General features: G+C 33.5%; 1 protein-coding gene across 2 annotated transcripts in view; it reads left to right on the forward strand.

Moving 5' to 3' along the window:
• Nucleotides 1-1429: 1429 nt before the first annotated feature.
• LOC149424132 (uncharacterized) overlaps nt 1430-21662 on the forward strand; it is a 36825-nt gene continuing 16592 nt past the window's right edge. The window contains exons 1-4 of one of the 2 annotated variants that reach the window (XM_089631173.1): nt 1430-2133; nt 8606-8832; nt 9800-9928; nt 13944-14314. In XM_089631173.1, coding sequence (XP_089487299.1) covers nt 8616-8832; nt 9800-9928; nt 13944-14314 — 717 coding nt within the window. In that variant the 5' untranslated portion in view covers nt 1430-2133; nt 8606-8615. The remainder of the gene's footprint in view (nt 2134-8605; nt 8833-9799; nt 9929-13943; nt 14315-21662) is intronic. The other variant, XM_089631175.1, reaches the window with a different exon arrangement.

Consider the following 21662-nt stretch of genomic DNA (forward strand, 5'->3'; position numbering starts at 1 on the left):
AATCTAAGCATCGCCCCGCCCCTCGGGAGAACTGACCAATGGGAGCTCTGATTGAGATGGGGGGAGGGGCGAGAGAGCGCGGATTAGATTGAAAGGGAAGCTTATTGAAAAAAAATTGTTTTAAAACTTTTAGAAAAATTTACAAAAAAAATATTCATTTTGTAAACAGGAATTTTATTATAAAATAGTGTTTTGTTTGTTCGAGGGGTGTGTTAGCTGGTATTAAAGGTAGGTAAATAGTCAATTTTATTTGATTTATTTGTGTTTCACAAATTACTCATTTATAATTATACAGTATATAGTATATTTTCGGGACGAAGGCACTCTCAGTATCTCCCTGGTGTAAGACCACCATTCAGAATTGAAACCTTGTTTGAAATGGCTTTAGCCGTATTTGGTGATCAGATCTCAATAATTAGGAACTTTGTCACCTTCCTCCTTCTCATCTCCTTCCCTTCCTCATTACCGTCATGCTCATAACATACCCGGATTCGGGATACCATAGTATCACTGGCTGATTGGTTGGGAGCAATTGGGACTCTTGTGTGATTTCACATTTAAAAAGTAGTGTAGGTATTCTGTAAGCATTCCAATGGAATGGCTTTAGCCGTATTTGGTGATCAGATCTGAATAGTTAAGAATTTCGTCACCTTCCTCCTTCCCATCTCCTTCCCTTCCCCATTACCTATTCTAATTCTAATACTAATTCTAAGGAATTTCACCGTTATTGAAGACCCAATAGTTTCATATTATTATAAATAAATAAATAAAAAAATTGTAAGCAATAACTGATTTTAGAATTATTATTTTATGTAACTACCTACCTACAAAAATCTAAAATAGGTACCTACCTACGTAGGTATTAAAATATTAAAAATTAGTAAGAAAATGTTTACATTTCACAAGTCACACAAATCTATGCATTCTTAGATGATCAAAGAATGAATAATCCTAATGACAGAAATGTATTGAATTTCAGCAGTCGATTTGTCATCCATATATAGACTTCATCTTTCATGTCAATGTTGAATAAATTTTTACCCACCTTGTGACTTGAAAGACACCAATTAAAATGATCGAAATTGCTACGAATTGAGCGACGTACACACTACACATGTCATTTATTTACAACTTTTTGTAAAGCTATTTTACGCGAAATTCTCCTGCGCCGCACGGAAGGCAAAAGCACAATAGACATAAAAAGTCAATTAATTTAACAACAAAAAAAACGAAAGCTGAAACTCAGAGTTGCCTACCTTTATTTAATAAGGCGCCCCTGGGCCATCCCCACCACTCTTGTTTTCATCCACCCTCCCCCACCCCCAGCGCGGCGGGGACCACGCGGGCCGATCTCTTCCCGACTCAGGTGATCCCGCTAAAGGCAATACAAAGCCCGCGAGAGCCGTGAAAGACAGTCAGGTGCGACAACTCGCGCCGGTAACACGCCTGTATCGCCGATCTCCTGCCAAACGTGTGCTCCGGATACTTCGCGATATCAAATCAACCAACGCGAGATCGAACTCATGCTAAATTATAAAAATTACAAACACCTCTCACAGATTTGTGCTGAATTACTTTAAATAGTGTACGGCCAGTTATGTAATCGATTCAAATTCGTGTGTGTACAATTTAATTGAACCAAAGACAATAAAAATAGTATTGAATACTCTTCATCTATTTGAAGCGTTGATTGTTGTATAGATTACTCGATTATTAAATAAAGCCCTTTCACAAATTAACGCTAATGGCTAGAGATTAGTCCACGTTCACAATCAGAATAAAATCATTCGCATGAAAGCTTATAAAAGCTTTAGACAATCATCGCCCGCGGAGCAATCACATTAGCTGACCATCAATGTTATCGCTCGATCTTGTAATAACAAACAGTTTCGTATCAACGTCAATCGGACAATAGCATATAAATTAAGTGACATGAGCAAATAAATAATAATCATATGTGTCTTGAAATCATAAACGTCCGAATTCAATGATATATCCCCGCCTGGGTAAACAGTTGAATTATTGTAGCCGATAAACCTTGTTTCATTTGGACTATTCGATCTAAGCTCGAGAAGCGGAAAATGGAAGCTGAAAGCTGAGATTTTCTACACAAAGCAGATCTCATAATATAGAGTAAGTTAAATTGCATACTTATTTCGGTTAACTTACAAATAATTGCATACAATCTCGTACGATCATCATGCAATTATTTTTTTTTATTTTTTGATTGACAGAGAAGAGAATATGAAATATTATGAGTAGAGCACCTTTGTAGAAGAGAATATAAAATATTATTATGCATATACAGGGTGTTCGGGGGAAAAGTGCGGAGGGAAAACTTCTGGAGGTGATTCTACATGATGGTAGAAGTAAAAAAACATAATAACTTTTTTCGAAATTATAATGTTTTTTTTCCATACATAAATTATTTCCTTTAAAAAACATTTATTTTCCCATTGAAATAATTTTTTTAAACACAAACAACTTTTCCTAAAAAACTTCCTTAAAACGTGAGAATTTCGGAAAAAGGTATTTTTATTTTTTACTTCTAAAATCACGTCGAATCATCCCTAGCGCACCTTACCCCCCGGACACCTTTATAATAAGAAAAAAAAATTGTTTAATTTCTGTTGAAGATTTTTCATGATGCCCAACTTTGAAATGAAAATCAAATTCTCTTTATTCCTGTTATTACCGACTTTATTACTCTTCTAACATTTTATAAATATTTTACGCAAATAAAAGAGTTATTGTAAGTCTTACCTCCGTACGCTATTATATATCCCTTCTATTAATGAATACCGTATTGATAAAACTAGTCGTTTAGCTTATCTTCGATCTGAGAGCAAGTCAAGTATTTTTTTTATCAATATTCCATACCTACTACAGTTGTAAATCGATATTTGAAAGGTCCTTTAAACTATATACGGTGTCTGGAAACTCGTGGTACAAACGGAAAAGTGGTTAATCTACATCGCATAGAACACCCAAAATATTTTTTTTTTCGGCAACTAAAGGATTAAAAAAAAGTTGTAGACAGGTCTACGCTTCGATGCATTTATTTATTGAACAGCTCATATTACCTCCATAGCCACAAGTTTTTTTTTTAAATTTGACTTAAATAATCGTACTCGATTCACTTGAAAACAAAAGCTCAAATCAAATAAAAAGTTTTACCATGAAATGGACTCCCATTGAAGAAAATTCAAATCACCTAGAACGGCAGCGCCTAAATATAAAAACTGCAATGTCCAAACCTTTGGTCCAAACCATCTTGCTATGCAGGCCTGAGAAACTTTTAAAGTAATAATTTTGATACCTAACATACTATAGTAGTTTATTATGCATCAACGAACAGTTATTTAAAACACAAAAGAAGTATCGAGAAACAGGTAACAATAATATTCATGACGAATTATTTGTTAACCATCAGATGAAATCCAAAATCGAATCCATAAAAATGAAAACATGACATCTGTGATTATTTAGGCGTGAATTAATTACTTCGATTGACATTCTGACATGCAAATATGGCCTTTTAAACAAAAAAAAATAGTATCACTCGTTTACACAAGCCTCCCAAATGCGCAGCTGTGCTTTGCTAAGCAAATACGCGGGTTCAATGCTGGATTTAGGTAAATGCTTTGTGTTTGTAGAGTGATTTAATTAATTCACTGATTATTTGAAATATGTTAATATTAACTTAATGATCGAATAAAGTCTGAAAATAGCAAAATATTGCGACTCCAAATATTAAAAAAGTATAACCAAGCACGCATTACCTACTCCTGCAGACATTTTGCATTTGAAATCTTATGACCACTTAAATAATTCAATTTTATTTAAAAAAACTTTTTTGATATTTTTTTAAGGTTGTAGGTACATATCAATGTAACATTGAAAAAGAAGATAATTCTAAGCGAAGCGTGAAACAAAACAAAACACAGAATAAAAAATATTACGTTCTCAACTTGGTAATCGAACCCATGATCTCTGTCTTACATAATGTGACAATTATTTTACGTAATTTTTGTCGATCTAATATTTCAAATTCTGAAATATCTTACACTATTTTCTTTCATATTTTTGGCTTTGAATTTATTTTCGAATGATTACGAAGAATTTATTTGTAATAGAGTAAGACGGGATTCTGGGTTCTATTCCCAGTTGAGACCGTTAACTTTTTTTTATTATTCTGTGTTCTTGTTCTGATTGTTTAGATTTATTAGTATTATCTGCTTCTTTAATAACAGCTTAAATACTTACTTACCTATTGATAAGATGGATTCCTCACATATTTACATATTAGCTGACGTATACCCGGCGTTGCTTATTCATGTATTATATAAATAAATCTTTCGGAATAAATTCTCTAAATGATAGTGAAAACCCTACTGAATTCCGTTGAATAGCTTAGAAGAACTAAGCGCACAAACCGTCACACGGATAGTGACTTTGTTTTATAATATTTAGAGATTTGACACTCCACTGATTGTTGTAATTGAAAAACGTTTCAAAAATGTATTAACAGCTATAGCCACGAATATTCTTTCTACAACACGAGGCAACCTAGAACAGCAAGTAGATAAATTTAATGAAAGGTAAATACCTCGAATAAAGAATGAAAATGAATATAATATGATTTGGTAAATATTCTCTTTTCAAATATGAAATCTTCGTGTTTATGTGAAAGTTTGAAAAAAGAATTTTCATTAAGATAGTGACATTTGCTTGAAAAATTTGTATAATTCCTTATTTGAAATAAAAAGAAATAAATAAAAAACAATATATAAAATACGTGATTTAAAATAAAATCTTGCGATTTCAGAGAAAAGTTTTGATTGAATTTATTAATTACAAGAAAACATTTTTGCTAAGGGTATACTTTTAACATAACAACTTGTAACGAATAACAATGAGTAACCTATATACCTTCATATAGCATTATAATATACTCATTTAATCGTGAGGTTGTTGAAAGATTTTTTTTTAATCTTGAGACAAACGTACCAAGTATATGCAAAAATATATTATATACAGCTGTTTATGAATATGTATAAAATAGAAAACTTAAAGTACATATTCTCTCACACATATATTTATATTTAATCATAACCAAGGCTCCGCTATTTTCTGATAAATAATTCAATAAGTATGGCATTTTCTATCCTTTGATATTCCCGTAAATCTACGACTCAAACGGATTTCTTCACCCGCTCTGCGGAACCTTCTAACCACCCCATTCGGATGATTATAGGCTAAAATCAAACGTCATGTGTTACGATCATGTTACGTTTACTTGGTTTTTCCATTAATATGAAGCTACCATCAGGTGTGGTCAGCTCAGTTCAATAACAGAACTATTTTCTTTTAATTCTAAGTATTTTCCATAGCGTCTTGTACACCAAGAGAATATGTTTTGGCAAGCTTTGTGGTATATCGAATTAATTAACCTGCACTGAAAAACTTGCTGATTTAAAATATTGCTAATTCATTAAGAATATCTTTAAATTATTCGTAATCCGGTTAAAAACGCGATATGACTCTTTTAACCTAATAAACTTTCAGTTAAACACGAATGTGTTATCGCGATGTCAGAACACGTGAACATAAAAAAATAATATTTTCGCATTTTATCATTATATATTATCTGTAAAAATGCAGATGCATGGACAAATGTTCAGATATATTTAGGAATGTGCTAAAGTTTTATTAGAAAATGGCCTGCAATTCTGATTTTAACCGAATTTTAATAAATCAGAAATACTATTTTTTCTCCCTGTGAGTTGAATTAGCAATATTTTCCCTACTCTAATTACTTTTTGATGTTTTATATTAAAAATTGGGATGGTCCGATTCTCTGTAGGGAACCGCTTGCACAGCGCAGCTATAAACTGTACACCCCAAAATTTAAATTTAGCCTTAAATTCAATATAAATAAGTTTTTTTCTTTCCCTCATACCATTTTCTTCCGCAACACACAATTTGGGTTTTCCAAACAAACGCTAGGGTAATGAGTCAAATTTTTCACTCTTCTGACCTTACGCGCCGCATAATATTTACACCGCATTTATAAGTAAGCGGGATAATGTATTAGTATAATGAATAAAACTATAATTGATTTCTCAGTTCAGTAAATAGCACATGTATAAATCAAGCACATTGTGAATATGATTAAAATACATAAATAAAACTTTCAACATACCATATTTTTTTAAATTTGCATTCAGGCCAACCCCGGATATTTGAGCAGTCTTTTAAGGGAAAACGCAATAGAAATATTTACTTGCGTGAAGGTTGCAGAACGTTCCGATACACCCTTTTTCAAATGAAATAAATATTACTTTTTCGCCCTAATCGCTTCTGTTTAAACTAGTTTCCCAGCCCTTGCAGCGAAAGAAATAGAATCGTCATTCGTTTGCGTAAATCCGATATCTTAGATATTTACGTAATGTTGCCTGGGGTAGTTATTTTCCAAAGTGCTGCAACAATAAGCGGTGCTTAGATAATCACAGGCAGTCCGGCTTAGTAGCGCATAAGTACAGGTAATGGCTGTATTATAAGTAGTTCCCTAGAAGTAGAGCCTTAACTTCATACAAATAATATCTCTCATGGAAGGGTAGTACAATAAATATGGTGGATATTCAGAGTCGATATAATATTATCGAGTGAGAACGTCAAATTGAAAAACGTTATCATTTTGATGTTTACCCTTGTTTCACAATTTTAAAGAAATTACTTTTTAAAACAGCATTATAAACACAACTTTTAAATAATATGCTAATACACTCTCAGTATGTTGATAGCATTAGGTACTTTAGTAATGTTATAATATTAATTGTTGAAATCAGTATAATTAAATACAGGGTGTCCGGGGGTAAAGTGCACTAACTTCGGAGGTTGATTCTACATGATTTTAGAAGTAGAAAAGATTAATAACTTTTCCGAAATTCCCATGTTTTAAGGTAGTTTTTAGGTAAAAAAAGTTGAATTGTTTGTATGGGAAAATAAATATTCTATGGAAAAAAATTTTAATATTGGAAAAAAAGTTGGATTATTTTTTTTTACTTATACCATCATATAGAAATTATTGCACCTTACCCCGGACATCCTGTATAATTCAAACAAAATATAATGAAACGTAGACTCATATATGTTCATTTTAATGTCATAAATGTTGTTATAATGTTAGAAAAGCACGAAGAAAACAGATTTTAAATGTTGCTAATTTATTTGAATCTCTTAAAATTATTCTTAAAAACGGAACTGCAGGCGAATAAAAAGAGGAATGTTTTATTGCCATGTCGGAACACTTGTTCTAATCATGATCATAGTTTTTGCACTTCGTCATTATATATTATCAAAGCAAACGCAGGTGCATGAACACGTGTTCCGAAGTTCTTACGAATTTACTAAAGTGTATCTGGAAGCGGCTTGCAATCCTGCTTTGAACCGGATTACCAATAATTTGAAGATATTTTTAACAAATTAGCAATACTCAGTAATACTGTAAGTTGATGATTATAAGATGGAATATTGATTGTTCAAATCTAGTGACGCTTCAAAAAAGTGGAATTAAATATAGTGCAAAAAATATGTAAGGAAACGTAGGAGAAAATAAAGTATTTAATTTGTCTCAAACGTTGTAACAATATTATAAATGCCTTGAATTTTCAAGAAAAATAACCACTTTTGTAGATATTTCGAAAAAAAAGTTTTAAAGACAAGAACCAGAATGTAAAACGCGTGCCCAGCATTCGGACACTGTTGATTTTTTTTTGTCCGCCAAATCACAATAAAGGAGACGTTTCTACGATATGTTCTTGTACCGGCCGACTCTGAAACGAACGAAACCTGAATAATTTACTGAAACTACTTCCTAAAAGGCGAGTCTCTTGAAGATACAGGTTCACAGAGGAGACATGATTGTGTCGACGACTGCTGCTGAGTTCATTAATTAAATCCGGTCGAGAAAGTAATGAATAACCAAATCTACAAAGATTATTTAAAAAAACTGAAAATACAATTCTTACGGAGAGAAATACGAGTAGTGTACACGTATTCCAATTATGTTTTTAGTACTGTTATCAGTACCTAGAACTATCCGAAAATGTATGTTTCTATTTTGTTCTTAATTCATAAATCAAAACCAAAAATTCCTCTTAAATCATAAGATTTGTAACTGTGTACTTAATTACAAAGCATATCATTTTTGTGTAATATTTTTTTTTATTTTATATTAGGAATGATACCACAATTTTTCCAAATAAAAGCCATCATATTAATGACAATTATTTTTCAAACAAACAAGTACCATAAAATTGAGTACCCTACTGAAAGTTAGCCATCTAGTCAAACTTGGGCTTGCTTGAATATACAGTGGACACAGCAGATTTTCTAAGCCGGAAACGGAACGTACAAACAAATGTACAGACAGTTATAATGCCAAAAGGTCGAGTCAAAAACACATTAATTGGGCTTTTTCCCTCTTCTCCCTTCACATTCACAACTTTCCACGATTGGATATGTCATAGTCTGGCTCCGAGCAATATTCCTGTGCAGTATGCCAAATAAAAAGTAAACTGACTTTTTATAATTGTTTCAGGAGCAGCATAATGCCGCGACAAGGGCTATCTTCCTCCCCCCTGACGCCACCCACCCCTACTTCCCCCGGGGGCGCAGGACCGGACGCGCCCTGGGAAAGGGACGGCCTCACACTGGGCGCCTATTGCGAGCGCGAGAGGGAACGCCTCAGCGCCTTTTCCTTCGTGCCCACCGCCAGAGACTTTACCTTCGGAGTTGAAGGACTGAAAGAATATGCTAGAGCGAGAGGTTAGCACAATTATTTCATTTTTATATCAAATAAAGAGAACATTTTGATTGAAGGTAGGCACGAGTGGAATTTAAAATGTATTTATTTTTTGAGTAGATTAAGATGTCATATTTTCACTTGACGAATATTACTTGCAACATTCATTCAATAATAATTATTAATAAATACACGGTGTCCGGAAGCTCGTAGTACAAGCGGGAAACTGGTGAATCTACATCGCTTCTGTGCTCAAGGGGTAGGACTAGAAAGCTGGAGTTCGCGGGTTCAAATCCCGGCAAGTAAATTTTATTTGATTGATTTGTCTTATTTCACAATTTACTCAATGAAAATAATACTCGCATAGTATATTTTCCATAGTGGAAGATATCAGTGTTGTCTTAGCTTACGACCAGAATTGAAATGGCTTTGGCCGTGTTTAATGACCAGATCTGAATATTTTCAGCACTTCCCCACCTACCTCTTCCCCACATCCTTCCCCTCCCATTACCATTATCCTCACAATATACCCCAATTGGGGATGCCACATTCTCACTGGCTTCACGTGGTTATGAGCAGTGAGAACTCTTGTGCGGTTACAGATTTTTTAAAATTGAAAAACATTTAGTCAATTTTCAAAAACAACATAACATTTGTTATCCCTCTTTCACGATTTTCCTTCTATCCATATACAATGTTTTCCCTTCGTTAAATAATACTAATACACAACAAATAAATATTTTCTTAAACAGTTATCCACACGTCGCCTTTGATTGTATACAGTTCTCACGAATAACAATACCTTTCAGAAACTGTTTTCAAGGAGCTTATTTTTTATTTCCTCTCCATCGGGCCGAGATTGGATCTTTTTGTTAGGGGCATCCATCTCAAGTCACTGTAATGATTTTACATAGAATACATATTATTAAAATTATTGATGTATTTTTAAAAGTAGATGAACAACAAATAACATGATCCTTACTACCCTAGCAGAGCTCGGCGCCCTGATGTACTGCGCCCCACTTGGCTACGCATCCTGTGCCTGGCCCCCACTACTGCTGAGGCCCCCACCGCCCCCAGCATCGCCTCCAAGAACTCCAGAGAAAAGCTACTATGAAGGTAAGATCATTTTCTATCATGTGTGCAAACCAAACCAAATCTGGTCTTAACATTTTATAGGGTTTTAAGAGACGTACCTGACTTACTTTAAGCAGTGATTCCTGGCATTATTGAGTAAAAAATATTAATGAAATTTTGATCTCAGGCAATATTTCGTTGGTTTTTTTTTTTTTTTTAATTCTTTCACATATCGTCACTGATCACTCATCAAATTGATCCCCACCTTGACCCTGATTGTCCAATACATGTCTTTTGTTAAAAAAAAAAACACCGGAGACTTTTACCTTTTTTATTCGAAAAAACCCAGGAATCACTGGTTAAACTTGGACAGATACGTCTCTTAACACCCTGAATATTTAAAAAATACATATTCTTAGCTTTTAAAATTCGTGCTCTAGTGCAATAGTTTATTTAGGTGTTATTCGTACTACAGTAGTGTCATATTAAATTGATACATTCAACGAGCAGTTAAATGTCAATCAATGGTTTGGTAATGTGTAGAAAAAATGTATTAACCTAATGTATAATTTAATTATTTTTTCAAGATACCTACTTACAAGCTAAAGAAGCATAGGTCACTTATCCTACGCCGATCCTGTCTGTATTTAAAGGGTATTTATTTAAAAAAAAGTTTAGTTAATTTGTTCTATGGGGATATTTAATTTAAAATTAATAAATCATAAAAATGTTCACTGGATTCTTCAACATTTAGAAGAAAGGATTGAAGAAGAGGTTGAAAGATATCCCAAAAACACATGGCACGAATAAGTTAAACAAATACTTTGTCAATCGCGTCATGCTTAGAATCTAAAACACATAAGAGAGTATGAATTTATTGCTTGAAGTAATGTGTGTTGGGCAGATTTTTGTAGCTTTCCATTATTTCTACCCACTCCTGCGTGAAAATGGTCAATTAGTTTTTATTTCCATTAGTCTGTGAAAATCAAAGCGGTCTTGTCTTAAGTGTCTTCTTGTGACAAGAAGACGGTCTCGTATTGTCTTCTTGTGAGACTGAGACGAAAAAAATACATCTTTTGTGTGATCATGATGTCGAAAACATAAGTACTCGTTTTCAATTTGCATTTTCTGTAAAAATCAACAATTTTGAACACAAATTAGCTGTAATTAAATCAGCACAGAAACCAAACAATTTAAAGTGTTACCGGATAATGCACTATTTGACTTGTTATCAGTATCATGCAGAGACGGAAGTCAGCAGCTGATAAGTCAAATTGGAATCATTTATAGGAGGCGATGAACTTTAATACTTATTATTTGTTTACCCATCCAAAAATACATACATGCACACGTACGTTAAAGGTGTGCGTGTGATTATAGTATTCTTTGATTCGTCCTGAAGGAATCTATTAATTAATTTGAATGTATAGACATTTTTTATTTCAACCGGTACTCAACAAATGTGTATTATACACTATTTATATAGAATTTTTTGTCACCAAGATCAGCATTGTATGATCGAATCACATCGTGGTAAACGAGAACAATCGGCAATCAATTATTTTTTTGATTGAAATCGATTCAAAAATTGAATATGTGACTTTGGTTCTAATCGAGTCATCAAAGAATAGTGAATCCTTGAAACTTTTCGATTATCATGTTGCATAATGCCGTATACTGAATATTTAACTACCTTTGAAGTTTACTTTCAAAATTTTATTTACATAATAATGTTCAACAAAGTAAAAGGTAAGGTATCTAATATTACTTCTAATAATTGAAAAAATCGCTTCATGTGGTGTCACTTACCTCGTAAATATTCCATTTTTATCGCATTTAACGATTGCAACTTCCTTTGAGAAAACCTAACAAGTCAAGCTCTACAATTTGACAAGTCAATTGTGATAAGACAAACATATTCCGTGAAGGTTTTCCAATTCAGTGCTCGCGGCAGCTTCGTAATAATACGAGGGTTATTCGGAAAGTAACCACCTTAAATAAAACCGATACAAATAAATAAAACTATTTTATTATGCGCCTTTTAAAACTACAGGTTTCTACTATTTTTAAATACATCAATTTAAATTTTAATTTTGTTTTCTCGAGTGAATGAATGCAAATCTTGGAAGGGAAAATGAACCCACTTCCCGGAATCCTATCGAGCTGAAATACAGCAAATAGACGCGTTTTCAATGACAATGCGTTCTATCAACTTTTGGTGGTAATATGCGTATACAATCCCAATTGGGATTTTGCTCAGTTGTTAGCGCGGTTGAATCCAGTCCCTGGGGAGAAAGGTTCATTCCTTAGTCCAACATTTTTTTTAAAGCTTTAACTGATATTTTAACAGTGCACAACTTTTACGAGCTAATACATGGTGAGGAAAGTTCAACCTCAGTCAATTAAAAAATATGTTTTTTTAATACAAAAAATTGGTATAAATAGATGTATTGTTTTTTTTCAAGCATTTTTTATAGCGTTTCACGAATTTGCAAATTCTTATTGCGTAAAACTCGTCCGCTTGGAAATAAAGACAGCCTGTCACAGCATTTTGAATATGTGCCCTTCATGTGAGTGAACGTACGGAAATTATCCCCCGTCCTCCGTACAGCCCGAGCTTAGCTCAATCTGAGTTCCATCTATTGTTTATTAGTGTTTTTGTTTACTTATAGCCAAACGGTGGTTACTTTCCGAACAGCCCTCGTAATATATGCAAGTCTCGGCGATATGGCTGAAGAATGTCGTTTGTATTCTCGGCCTGTTTCGATTTTTTTATGTGGAAAATAGGACGCATTTGTCATGATTAGGAACTGCTTTCAGTAACGGAATTATATAACTAGGTGCAAATGATAATGGCTGAACATAATTAGATGCACGCCCTTAACTAACATGATTTGTTATCACTACTGTCGGAACTTCGTAATGCTAGAAACCGTTAAGTAGGCGTAACATAATAATGTACGTAGGTACTAGAATAATCAGAGATTTTGCCAGTCGTGATTACTGAATGATTCAAACAAAAACAATACTTATATGAATCTACCGTAACAAGTAAGATAGAACATAAGTCTCTCTTCCACCAGTGAGTAATATACCTATTACTAGTACCTTAAAATGGGGTGACTTTTGAATTGGAGGGCGACATATATCTGCACAATTCTTGCTACCACTCTAGCTTTTTGTGATTCTTTGAAGCAACGTGGATACAACGACGCCGACGCTTCGAAAATAAGTTTGAAATTAGTTAGTTTCTAGTTACCTTCAAACATATTTATTGTCGGTTGCAATAATTACAAATATGCAGATTGTGAAATGAATACTAATAGTGTTATATTCCACATGCTACATTGAATAAAAAAAACAACAGAAAGATAAAATCGCTCAGTATAAAGTATATCTACTTAGGAGTCATGTTTTCAACACATTATTGAATATAGTTGTTAATAATTCACAATTTTTTTATGTTACTTGGTAACATGTTGAATATTTTAGGTACGGTATATTCTATGTTTGGCTGTCCGTAGTTATTGTATAGTTTGGTATAAAAATGCCTTCATTCTTTGTAAACCTAGTATTGTTTTCATGTTCCACTTTCCTCTTATATATCAGTATTTAGAATCAATATTTTGGATACTTATAAGGCCTGAAATTGAATAGTATTTCAATTTCTACCTATATACCTAACTACTTATTCCTTTTTCTTATTTACTTCTATTATTACTTTTTGGGGGGATTGGCGTAGAAAGCTTATAAAAATAATATTTCAAAGTCATCCCACGTAGTCATTAAAACTGACGTTTTCCGAAGTAAAAAGATCGTAAATTACCATTTCAACTTATATCAAATCTTTTTACTTTAACATGTTACACAGACACGATTTTTTTTAACATTAACTCCACACAGGAGGCCCTGAGGAAAATAATTTTCATCAAAACATATGTTATATGTTGAACCGTTTAGAAAAGTCACCCCATTTAACGGTAATTATGTAAAGTTTGTGGAGTCTGTGAAGTTTTTCCATTAAAAAAATTTGAATGATTTCATTTGTTTTTCTCAGATGACGACCTGCCTTTAAATCTCAGCACAAAAAACCGCGGCAGTTCAACCCGTCCTAGTGGCATTTGGTCCCCGGGCAGTCTGTGCGAACAAGAAGACACCAAATATTCGGACTACAAGTTCCACGGCAGGCACACCTCGAGCCCCGACAACTTCAGTCGGCCCGACTCCACCGGGACCGCGCTGGACAACCACCCTTCGCCCCGGGAACTGGCCAACAGCTTCGGGAGAAGGTGCTCGTCGTCGGGTAGTTGGGACACGGAGCCAGAGAATGGAAGTATATCTACAACTATCTCCAATGGAAAGGGAGATCTCTTCGTGGAGAAAATTAGCAATGGGAGGAGTACAGCTTCAGGAGAAAGGAGCTTTCAGGTAGGATTATCCATCATTTACCTAAATTATGATTTAATTTTTCTGTAGCTTTAGGTTTTTTGATGATCATGCTAGCAAACGTGATACGTTATAATATCTTCCAACTCACATAGTCATTGCTTAAGATTTTGGCGATCAAAAATTCTAATGTCGGTTATCGTTGCGTGACGTGAAATATTCCTGCAAGGCATTATTCACGTTCATTGAAGTCAAGATTACTCTGAAAATTTCAAAATTGGTACTGATTACAACTGCTCCAAACCGTCTGGATCCAGTGAGACTATGGCATTATATGGGGTATGTTGTGTAGCTGAAGGTTAGGGAAGGGGAGGGAGATGAGGGAGAGGAAGATGGAGAAATACTTGGCTATTCACTTGGTCACCAAATACTGCTAAATCCTTTTCTAGCAACGTTTCAATTCTGAATTATGTAATGTATGAGACGATGCATGAATGTGAATGAGGCAAGGAGTGTATGCCAAGAACCATTTTATGGCTGTTCTTAATTTCTGCCTACCCCTGTGGGTAAAGAAGGTGAAAATTAATTAATTAGTATAGTTTTCGATCGCTCTAATTTGTCAACAAAAATATAATTACACTATTAAGAAAATTGACAATTGATTGTGAAAATCAATGATCCTGAGGTAAATATATAATTTTATATATACTGTTAGCTTCAAAAATCCTTCAATAATAATTTCCCGAGATTTTCACGGATCTGCGCTAGTATTATTAATAAATATGAGAAACGATAAATAATTTATTGCTCTGTTATTATACCCGTGCAAATGATTGAATACAACACACGTTCACTATATTGGTTAGTGTACTTGTGTTAGTAAAATGATTGTGTAATGGAATCAAAACACGTTATGTCAGGGCTTCCCAAACTTTTTTCAACTGTGACGCCCTTGGGAAGTTGCCTTAAAAAAATCTTAGCCCCCGCCGCTCATTTGTACCAAGCGTAGTATTTTGAAGCCCCCCCTGAACGGGTCACGTAGTATGGGTATGTTACCTAATAACAATTTGTCAGAAAAACTCCAAATAGTATCTAAATTTTTTATTAGAAAATAAAGAACACAACATAAACACAAAAATGGAAGCAAACAAAAAAGATAAAAAAACATTTTTTTCTTTGGTATTAATGAGAAGGATGTGCTTGCTTTTCTGAGCATAGTTTCTCAAAACGAGGTTGAAGTTTCGAAATCGCCACTCTTGTCTCTGCCTCTAAATTTATTTTTGATCTGTACTTATTCTTAATTACTGCAACTGCAGAGAAACCTGTCTCACACGAGTATGATGTCGCAAACGGTAATAAAACCCTTAACGCTGCAGTGCTGATGGAACGATATTCTCGCTATAAAGATTGCCTCACGACGCCCCTGGGATGATCCCGCGGCGCCCCGGGGCGTCGCGACTCACAGTTAGGGAAGCCCTGCGTTATGTGATAAGCGAAAGACATTAACATATTGTTTTATAGTTATATAATAGTTTATAATCACACGTAATACGTATTTCCCTTTAATATAAAAAAAATGTCAAGCAAGGGTAAGAGAGACAAAGAGCGTGTTAAATGGGCTAAATAGGTTTGCATTCGAATTTTTGATTTGGTGACTTAGCAGTGGTTCCCGGTTTAATGGGTTCATTTGCATGGCGGGCCGGATCGGGAGAGAGGCTAATTGATAGAGACCCTTTGACTTCTCCAGCCGGCTGGAGTGCCAATGATGATTTATGCGTCCGTCACTCCTACACAAACTGACCCCGGATCCCTACTAACAACTCATACCCATTTCTTTCCCAGAACGATTTATCTCTCCTTTCCTTAAAATGACTCCACACACAGTATCCTCAAATATAGCATAGGCCCTGAGGGAAAACATTTTACTTAGTGATTTCTCTGTGAATTTAATGTTTGTTACCGTGGTATTAAGTGGCAACAAATAAAAATAAGGATGGGTTTATTATTTACGAATAAAAAAAAATTAAGAATACCAAAATGTATTACCACAAAAAAGACATAATAAAAAATAAATTAATTAGCATCCTACTATTAAAAATGTCTGGTAAAGGGCTTGCATAGGTAAAATGAAGATGTGATACCAGTTCGTTCTTGATACGAAGTAATAGATTCCGGTTCTTCCCAGTTTATAATTTATCCAAAAAATAATGTTATAGTCCAATGCAAAACAGCCTGACGCTGCTGGTCTTCGAAAGGGTCCCTCTTAACCAATGAGGATCGGCAGACGCCATCCGATTCCATCAATCCAATGGTCAATGCTCCATATGCAAAGCTGATGCTCACTCAGGAGTGGCGAATGTGTTCGTCGAACCTCAGCCAATAGAAATGCCCGCCGCTCTGGGCTGGTGATCAAAGAATGGCGACTGGCGACTGCTTCCAATACAAATCACAGATCCTTGCTCCCTCAGGTATGGCAACTCTCCAAGTCAAAATTCCAGGGCTGTCAATTTGACCAATAGCAAAATTACAATGTCTAGGTACTTAAAGGTCCCACATAGATGCGATGTAAGTAAAGTGATGCACACACACCTTGTTACAAATCTTATATGTAACATGTTCATCAACAATTTAATCAACGTGAAAGATATTTCTATTATGCATTTTACAATAATTCAGTACGTCTAGGTTTGTCTGCGTAAAGGTACAATTATACTAAAAAATGTCGTCCGTTTTTTCATGCACGTAAAAAAATTATAATTTCCGTTTAATTTTAAAAGATAAAAGAATTCATTCCATATTTTTTATTGGTTGGCCTCATGAATATTTGTAAGGTTATCTCGACTGTATAAAATCAATTGCAGTTTCTATTATGTTATTCTGGAATAATTATTATGCACCTTATTGAATCAGCCTCGGTTTAATTCAGTTTTGAAGCTGCCATTTGTCAACATAAGAGAGTATTTACAACAGCAGACAAATGGATTTATTGTTAATTTATGGCAATGAAAATGGATGCATTTGATGAAGATTTTCATAAACAAATAACGTATGCACTTTCCGGTACAAATGTGTGCCAAATGTTAGAATAAATATCACCCTCTTTCTTCGTGCATATGTCTGTAATAATTAATTACCATAATTTTAATGAATTTTATGCATTTTATTTTGTTTTCGTATTTTTTTTATTCCGGCTAATTGATATTGAGTGGAATTAATTACTAAGTGTGTCACTAGTGCATACTTTATATTGTCTGGGTGTTCTAAATCAACTTGACACTGAAGGTTTATGAGTTGATTATAATGATTTACAATAAAAAAAATATTTGTACAAATTCACACGTGCAATCCAAACCTTGAGCCTTTTATAACTTGCCTATTTTAAGGGGATGCACTACGTCGTGTAATATTTTGAATCGAGCCGCTATCAATAACACACCTTACGTAGATGGCGTTAAGGCTTAAATTCCAGCTTCACACAATCCACCTGTTTTAATTTATGCAAGAAAAAAACAAGGCCAAAAAGTGCCTTTTATTTTATTTTGTAGATGTTCAGGCACAAATATTTTAATGTTTTTTGATCATTTTATAAATAACTTAATTTTCCAAATTATACAATAAAACCATAACCAAAAACGGGTTCGTAAGTAGGAGATTTTGAACTTTAAAGCAGTTTTCATAGGCCTATACATTATTTTTTTCTGAGCTTATAAAAAGACTTATATAAAAAATACTCGAATATTTCAAAAGCCAGGATGTATTCTACTTGCAGTTTTTAATTAAAGCATCCTAAACATTTCTAGGCTACCAAATTTTCAAACCAAAAACACATGATTTTAAATTACTACGTAGTGCATCGCCTTAATGATTATATTAGTTCCAAATTATGTAGAGTTCTGAAGGACATGTAAATATTTCAGAAAAAATCTTCAATGACATGAACTGCGTCTCAAATGTTAAAAATCAACGAGCATATGTAAGCCACGAGCACCTGAGTTTGCTGTGAATAACTTATATGGAGATTTTCTAAGAATTATTGTCTTATGAACGATTTATATCCCATCTATGAACATATGAAAATGCAAATCGATTAAACAAATGGCTTATTACACACATCATAACAACAGCATACGTATCACTTGTTTATATAGCCTGAATAATCCTGTCAGAAAGTTACATAAAATTTCAATACACCGGTTTATGGATGATTGGACAAATGCGTCGGTTTCTTCCCAAACGTCGTGGGTTCAATCGTCTGCTAGCTAAGCCCTCCAGTATTGCACTTATTTTTCGCTTGTAATATCTATATCATGCTTGTAATATCTATATCATGCTTGTAATATCTATATCATGATTGTAATATCCATATCATGATTGTAATATCTATATCATGCTTGTAATATCTATATCATGCTTGTAATATCTATATCATGCTTGTAATATCTATATCATGCTTGTAATATCTATATCATGATTGTAATATCTATATCATGCTTGTAATATCTATATCATGATTGTAATATCCATATCATGATTGTAATATCTATATCATGCTTGTAATATCTATATCATGCTTGTAATATCTATATCATGCTTGTAATATCTATATCATGCTTGTAATATCTATATCATGATTGTAATATCTATATCACGCTTGTAATATCTATATCATGATTGTAATATCTATATCATGATTGTAATATCTATATCATGTTTGTAATATCTATATCATGCTTGTAATATCTATGTCATGCTTGTAATATCTATATCATGCTTGTAATATCTATATCATGCTTGTAATATCTATATCATTCTTGTAATATCTATATCATGCTTGTAATATCTATATCATGCTTGTAATATCTATATCATGCTTGTAATATGTATATCATGATTGTAATATCTATATCATACTTGTAATATCTATATCATGCTTGTAATATCTATATCATGCTTGTAATATCTATATCATGATTGTAGAAGTTTGTCTTTATTTAAAAAAAGTTTTATTAATACCCTAGTAATAGCGTATAAGTTCATATGAGTTTAATAAACGTTTAGTCTTCAAAATTGGAAACAATAAGTGACAATCATATCAGACAAACGATTAAGTACGTACCAACATTATTTTATTAATTAATCATACTTTATTTGAAGTGTGTATTTCTTTTGTTTAAAAATTTGGCAGATTTACCTGACGGGTCAATTCATCAAACACGGTTTTATTAGAAAGCTTAAGCTTGGAGAATGTACGACTTTGCACGCAGAAAACACTTATAACTATTGATTATAATAAATTTATTAAATCTCTCTATTTATCAACAAAAATATAATTGTTAAAGACTGACAATATTTGTTTTTGAAAGGCAATAAGTTTCACAAATCCTACAACTTTTTTTTAATACCGCACAAGTATCCCAACTGCTCCTCACCATCATCTGAAGCCAGCGATACTATGGCATTCGTGGTGAGTAGAAGGAGATGGTGAAGAGTAATGTGTGAAAGTACCTGGCTATTCAGGTCTGGTCACCAACACGGCGAAAGCCATTTCAAGCAACGCTTCAATACTGAATTTACCTCGCTTGAAATGGTCTTTCAGCAAGGAGATACTAAGAGTATCTTCGAATTATTCCAGTTATAAATTATCTCAGATAAAATGGCATGCTTATTATTCTCGTTCGCATTTACAATCCTTATCTGCAATAGAGTACATATCAAATTATTTAAAGAAAACAATATATTATATTGAGTTCAACAAACTGTCGATAAAAACACGACTAATTAAATCTGGTTTAGGATACTTCTTCATTGCGAGCGTTTTATGTTTTAATCTTGCTGGTAGATAATAATTCATTTGAAACTATTAATTAGACGCAGTTCAAAGTTAAAATCTTCATTCCGTGATGAAGTTAAATCTGTCCGTCTCCACCGCTAATTACAATTAAACATTTCGTGTCCTAGAAGTATGAACGCATATCGACTAATTGGCGAACTAATAACCGACACGCCACGTCTAATTAACAACCGGTCTCATCAAAACCTTAAATGGTGCAATTAACCATTTTATTCTAATTCTAGGCATTCAATATTCTGATTGCGAAGGATTTTCTACTTTAGAATATTTAGTGTGTCAATGGTTAATGAATGGGAATTGGTTGAAAGATAAACTGCCCAAATACACTGTTCAGAGTGTCCAGGTCTTGAATTTGTACAAAAATAGATAAAAGCCGTCTCTGCTAGAATTCGTGAAGGATTCCCCAAATTGAGGGGAATTTCTAAGATTTTTCAAGAATTGGGTTTTTTGCGGGTAAAAATTTGTGGGGAAAATTTGGGGATTACGGGTATTTCATAATTATCGAATCATATTGAAAAAACAATATTTTCAATAATTGTGAGAACGCCTTATTTTTCGTTTTCGTTCGCGGCAAATTAAAAAAAAAGACTATTTTTAAAGCTTGAACGAAAGAAAAAATCCAAAATTGTTTCATTTGGAGGTAAACAAATTTGTGGGAATTTTATGGGGAGTTAGAATATTTCTTCAACTCTTTTGGGTATTTTAGAACATATGGCAACTCCGGTCCCCATTTGCCTTTGAACATGTGAAAATGCAGGTTTTTAAACACCGGTAAATCGTTTATCAGATGCGGTCATGGATGCTTTTTTGCACTTTGGTTCAATGCTTTATTTTTGAACATTCAGAAATGTCAAGTAATACGATTTTCCAAAACTCGTTATAATATATTACATGAATATACATTAAATAATATTAAAATAATACCAGTATCACATATTCGTGACTTGGGTGTAATATTCGATGAAAACTTGTCATTCATTGAACACATCAACTATGTAACTAATAAGGCTTTAAAGATGCTTGGCTTCCTTTGCAGAACTTTAACTGATTTTAAGTCCATAGATTGTATGAGAACCCTCTATATTTCATTAGTCAGAAGTCAATTGGAGTATAATTCACCTATTTGGTCCCCTTTATATAAAGTTCACTCCAATAATATAGAAAGAGTTCTGCACAAATTTCTTAAGTACGTAAATTTTAAGCTCGGAATTCCTATTGATTACATTAATTATGTCAGTTTGATGAATCAATTGCATCTAATAACACTGTCTGACAGGAGAATTATTTCAGACCTGGTTGTGTTACACAGAGTCATTTACAACTTAATTGATAGTCCTGCCATCCTTGCCACTATTAAACTACATGTGCCGACTAGGAATACAAGACAAAATATAACATTCTTCTGTAATACATACTCGACCAACTATCAGACACACTCACTGACCAATAGGATGCATGATCTGGGCAACAAGTATGGGGGTGCTATTGATTTATTTATTGACTCCATATATAGAATTAAGCATAATCTACACCAACACT

Source organism: Hesperophylax consimilis, chromosome 4 (assembly GCF_061612785.1).
Source record: "Hesperophylax consimilis isolate HC1 chromosome 4, BYU_Hcon_1.0, whole genome shotgun sequence".
Taxonomy (NCBI): Eukaryota; Metazoa; Arthropoda; class Insecta; order Trichoptera; family Limnephilidae; genus Hesperophylax; species Hesperophylax consimilis.